Below are 5,130 nucleotides of genomic sequence, written 5' to 3'. Positions count from 1 at the left end.
CCTAAATATATGGGCTCATATAGCAAAGATGTACAATTAATCTTTAAAGGGTCAAGTGTCTAATAAGGGCAATTCTATGCCTAATTTCCACAAGTTTCTATGACTGCATGTACAGTTTGAGTTCAGAAATTTCAAATGGTCAGTTGTGAACTCAAAAGGCGCTTGCACAACCAGAGAGCAGGTTTGTATTAGGTAGTCATTGTATAAGCCATAGTTACCTCTCTGTTCCTTCCCTCACATCCTTAGGGGCTGATGCCTTTCCCAAAATCTGACCTGACACTTAAAATATACTATCCAAACTATTGCCACTGTGTTTCCCTTATTTCTGATGCTTACAGCAAATGAAGGAATAGGTGTTTCAGTGTTTTCATAGGAATACGCTGAAACACTTCTGTGAAGCTGAATTTTTGTCAGATCAGCTGCCTGCTTTGCAACAGAGGATTGCTTACTTTTATTTACTTGCTTGGCACTCTAATTTTAATTTAAGCACTAATTTGATGTGCTGCTGAATACCATTTATATCTGAATATTTGAGTGGTAGACCCAGTCCAGACAGAGCACTACCCACCAGTATTTGGCTTTTTGTAACAACACAGGGAGTTGTTTGGTGGTGCAAACTGTGAGTCAAACTGGACTCGTACCAGTGAAACATGCCCACCATCTAGCAGGCATGCTAGAAATCTGTCTGAGGCAAGCATTTCTGCATTTCTGTTTTTTGAAATTTCCTGTTCCCTTTTGTTTGACCTTTAGTTGAAGATGCACCTTTTTTGGCAATATGTATAAGTTGATCCCTTGGGTAGTCACAGCAGCATTCATTGGGGTTCCTTCATGGCACAGGCAGCCTTCACATCTATGACAATGACTTTAGCTCCATTCAGGTGCTGCCATATGGTCCAGGCTAATGTGGGAGTGACCTTTCCCTGCAAACCCCTTGCAAAAAGTCAGATACACCATCAATGTGCAGCATTTGATTGTGGGCTGGGGGAGTAGAGGCAAAGGAAAGCCAAGTGTCTGGTACAGACAGTGGCTTTGTCTCACTAACAGGCCAGAGACACCACTGCATACCACAAGGAGAGGATAAAGAAAGGGCAAAGAAGTGCAGCTTGAAACATGAGAGTAGCTGGAAATTCTCCCTTCTTCGTGCACTGACCTCTTGTTGCCTACTTGCTTGCTTGCTTTCTACCCTAAAAGAAACCAGGCTGGGGAAAAAAAAAAGCAGATGGGGAACCTTCTTCTTTGGTAATTGGCCTTTTTTAGACACAAAAAATTAAACCCTGCAGCCACAAGACCATCAGTTCTGCTTGTAGTTTTTCCGTGCACTTTTATTGTGTTTCTCCCTAGATTTTAAATATATTTTAACTAACAATCATGTCAGCAAATTAAACCATTGAGTCTCAGTAATTATTGCAATAAATTCATTCAAAATTAGCAATTCCTGCAATCAAAGATCAGTTTCTTAGGCCATTAACAGCCCAAAGCAAAGTGACAATCTGGTTAACTGCTGGTAACAACCTATTTCATGGAGGTTATTGTTAACATAAATGCTTTAGCGTAAATCTAAGGGAGGTAACATTGCTAAATAAATTATCAGCTTAATTCCTGCAAAAACTCGTAGGATTAAGTGGCCAATAGGGGAAGAAAAGAAAGAAAAAACCAACAGACAATTAAAACTGTATTGTTGGGGGGGTGGAGTTAAATGTAAGTTATGTAGAAGAAATATCCTCCAGTGCCTTTTCTTTTGTGGTTAATTCTTCCAACATGATTTATGTGCCAGTGTTGAGTAGCTGCACCTGTTCCTTGGTTTGCCCCATCTTGTGTCCGAGCCCAAAGATGAAGTGAACTGGTGAAGTTTAAAATAGTGAAGAGCTCCAAACTGCTCCGTGCACAGCGGCACAGAAAACCACTTTGCTCTGTGTTCCCACCCATGAGTGCATGTTCAGGGTGCCCTGTGCAGGGCATGTGCTTGGGAGGCAGGGGGTTTGGGTTCTGCTCCCAGGTGTTTCATTAACTGTGTCTTTGCTGCTGTACAATCCAAGAACACTTGCAGGCTTTGTCAGGGCAGTGCTCACCCTCCTTTGGAAAACTTTCCTCTGGAAAAAGTTCAGAGTGTTGCTGTGCTATAACTATGGTAGCTTGTCTGAGTTCCAAAATGCCCTTTGGGGGTCAGAAAGTGAACAGATGGAGCTTTGAGTGAGACCTTTTGGAGGACATATTGCAGGACCACATGTGCACAAAATCCATCTCCTTGAAGAACTGCCAGTCTATTCCAACATGGTTCTTTGTCTTTGATCTTCTTCAGACCCATGTGTTTTCCAAGAAGGACAGCATCCATCCTAGTAAGGCAATATGAATTTGAGCTTGTTTTATTTCTTCAGTCTAAGATCTTTTATATCAGAGGGTTTCAAATAAGATATTTTTAACTCTGCTTCAGCTGAATTAAAGTAGTTTTGGGTAGAGGAGCTTTAAAACATGAGGAGCTTGTTTGATCTCACTCTGTGGTTTCACAGATAAGCCTAAAATATTTCTGTATCATCAAAGGTCCCAAGTAGGGCACTGGCCAAGGTGTAGATATTGATACTGTCAGTGAAACTGCAGAAAAGGCCAGACTGAAATGAGAGAGAGCACCAAAAAAAAGAAGTAAGGAAACCTGGGTCACCTTCTCCTCTTTCCCAGGTTACTTTGAGGCAAAGTTGATCTATAATTCCTGACACTGACCAAAAGTGGGAACAAAACATAAATTCTTGTTGACTTGATTTGTTATTGAAATTTTAGTCAATAATCATGAAAAGTAAATGATCATGTAGTACAATATTAGATGTCTAACAAAAGATTAAAATTCAGGTTGTCTTCATTGACTGAGCTGGGACAGAACCTGAAATAAAAATCTATGAGTAGAGTAACATATTAAGCAGTCAGTGAGGTGTTTGGTTTGGTTTTTTCTTTTTTGATGAATTTAAGTGGAGAAAGGTCTATCAGGGTTTTTTTCTGTTTTTACTGTGCATCACAGCTGCTGTTTCTAGCCAGCTAACAATTTCTGTACATAAAACAGACAATAGTTTATCATATTACTTGAGATTTCATGTCAAAACCACATTCATTTTCTGAATCACGTTCAATTCATCAACCAATATTTGCTCAAGGGCTTTTGCCAGCTACAATGTATCATTTTAATATAGTGCTGAACATTGGTTTTATTCTAGAGGTTAAATAATTTTTATCTTGTTATGGTTATCATTTTATAGTTGTTATAAATTCTATTTTTGGTTTATATGCTGCCATGTGCTGTTTGGGTTTTTTTGCAAAGGTTGCTTATGTGGGCCCTAATCCACCTCTTAAAAAGATGCTTAATGTTAAACACATAAATAGTCATACTTGATGTCAAAGGAACTAACCCTGTGCATAAAACTTTCCAGCACTTTGCTGAGTCAGAACCTCTACGACCTCTCAAATAAAGACTGACTCAAATTAGCATTTAAATTGGGTGCAATTTGTACTAATGGACTGCAAGTTGTCCTCCAAAGCAGAAGGTTTCTGCAGTCATTGAAAAGGCAGAGGCTGCTCTTCTGTTTTCACTGCTGTCCCCTTGTGCCTTACCAAGGAGGGCACGGGACTGCAGGACAGATTGGAGGGCAGAGCTGGCTTCCCAGTAAATAAAATCTAGAGTTTTGTGCTGTGGGGGATTAACCAATATTTTTGAAGTGCAACTGGTTTATCTCTGTGTCCCAGGAGCAGCAGTAGCTCGGTGAAGAAGGTGACAAAGAAAAGAGAAGAGAAGCTGTTCCCCCCTCCGTTGTCCCCACTCTTGGACGAGCCTGTGCACCGGCGGCACAGCAGTGACAACAGCTCCTTCAGCCAGGAGCCCACTGTCACAAACACCTCACAGACCAGCAGCTCTTCCTCCTCTGTGTCTAAACACAGAAAAAATGAAAATAAATCTTCTTCAAACCCCAAAGGAATCTGTGTAAGTAACCAGCCTCAGCTGGTGGAGGAGAACAAGATAAAATGAAATTAATTCAGCTTTATTCTGTTAGGTTTTTTTTCCACACAGTACCTATTCCTAAATGCTTATGTAGCCCCACTCAAGAGGAGTGGATCTTTGCAGAGCCAGGCATAAACAGCTCTTGCAAGCTCCATTTTTAGATCAGCATTAGGCATCTACTTGGTGTTGTCTATCATTCCCTAAAGCACTTGGACCCTGAGCCTCAGAGAAGAGCCTTTGCAGCCACCAACTAGCTGTAGTCATACTGGATATTATGACCTAAACTAAACAGACAATAATATAACAAAACACTACCTGTCCATAGTACACTCAGCATGTTAATAACATCTCTTAGGTTTGCAGGCTCACAACCGTCAGGTTTATTTACATCTAAGCTTCATTAATTAGGTGTAAGCTTTTAGACACTGTGTAAATAGGGATTATTTTCCCCCCCAGAAAAATATCACTCTGTTAGGGCCCTCTCCCCATCAATAGTTCTCACAGAGACAGTTCTTTGTTGCTTGCTTTTCACCAGATTCAGGTGGGGTTTTTTGCTGAAAATACACAAAAATAGCCAAAACTGCATAGCAAATTCACTGAAAAAACATAAAATTTCACATTAGTTTGTTATCTTCTTTTTAGGTTAAACAAGGAAACTCCAGGGTTTTGGCTCATTTTAGAAAATAGTCCTTCCTCTGGAGTTTCAAACACATCCTTACTTTTATAGTATCAAACTGTATCTCAGTATCACTGTCAAAATTAAAAGACAAGTAGAAAATTCTGCCACAGAAAAGGCCATGCATAGCCCCATTATTCACAGTTCACCACTTTGAGAGAGGTTGTTACCCTGCACTGTAATAGTAAAACTCACAAGTTGCATTGGATTGTAGGTGACAAATCACTTCACCTTATTCATTCATCCCTGTTGCTTTCTGATATCATTGTGTCACTTCAAGCTGCGCCAGTAATACACACGCCTTCAACTGAAATCAATGCCAAAATGAACTGCATATGTCAGCAAATAAACAGTGCTATGTAAACAGCAGGGCCTCTTCCTCTCATCCCAGCATCTCTAGTCAGATTTATCCTTGGTTAATCTATTATCTTGATACATGAAATATTTTTCCCCTAAAATATGTTAGACTTCTTTC

At 40.0% G+C, this 5,130-nt stretch overlaps 1 protein-coding gene across 9 annotated transcripts in view; it reads left to right on the top strand.

The window, feature by feature from the left end:
* The window catches only part of AFF2 (AF4/FMR2 family member 2), a 364,304-nt gene that overhangs the window by 328,954 nt on the left and 30,220 nt on the right, over positions 1-5,130 (top strand). For all 9 annotated transcript variants that reach the window (XM_017737562.1, XM_017737554.1, XM_017737553.1 and 6 more), the window contains exon 13: positions 3,727-3,961. In XM_017737562.1, coding sequence (XP_017593051.1) covers positions 3,727-3,961 — 235 coding nt within the window. The remainder of the gene's footprint in view (positions 1-3,726; positions 3,962-5,130) is intronic.

The sequence above is a fragment of the Corvus brachyrhynchos genome, unplaced genomic scaffold (assembly GCF_000691975.1).
Source record: "Corvus brachyrhynchos isolate BGI_N302 unplaced genomic scaffold, ASM69197v1 scaffold346, whole genome shotgun sequence".
NCBI lineage: Eukaryota > Metazoa > Chordata > Aves > Passeriformes > Corvidae > Corvus > Corvus brachyrhynchos.
This window is presented reverse-complemented; position numbering and strand designations above follow the sequence as displayed.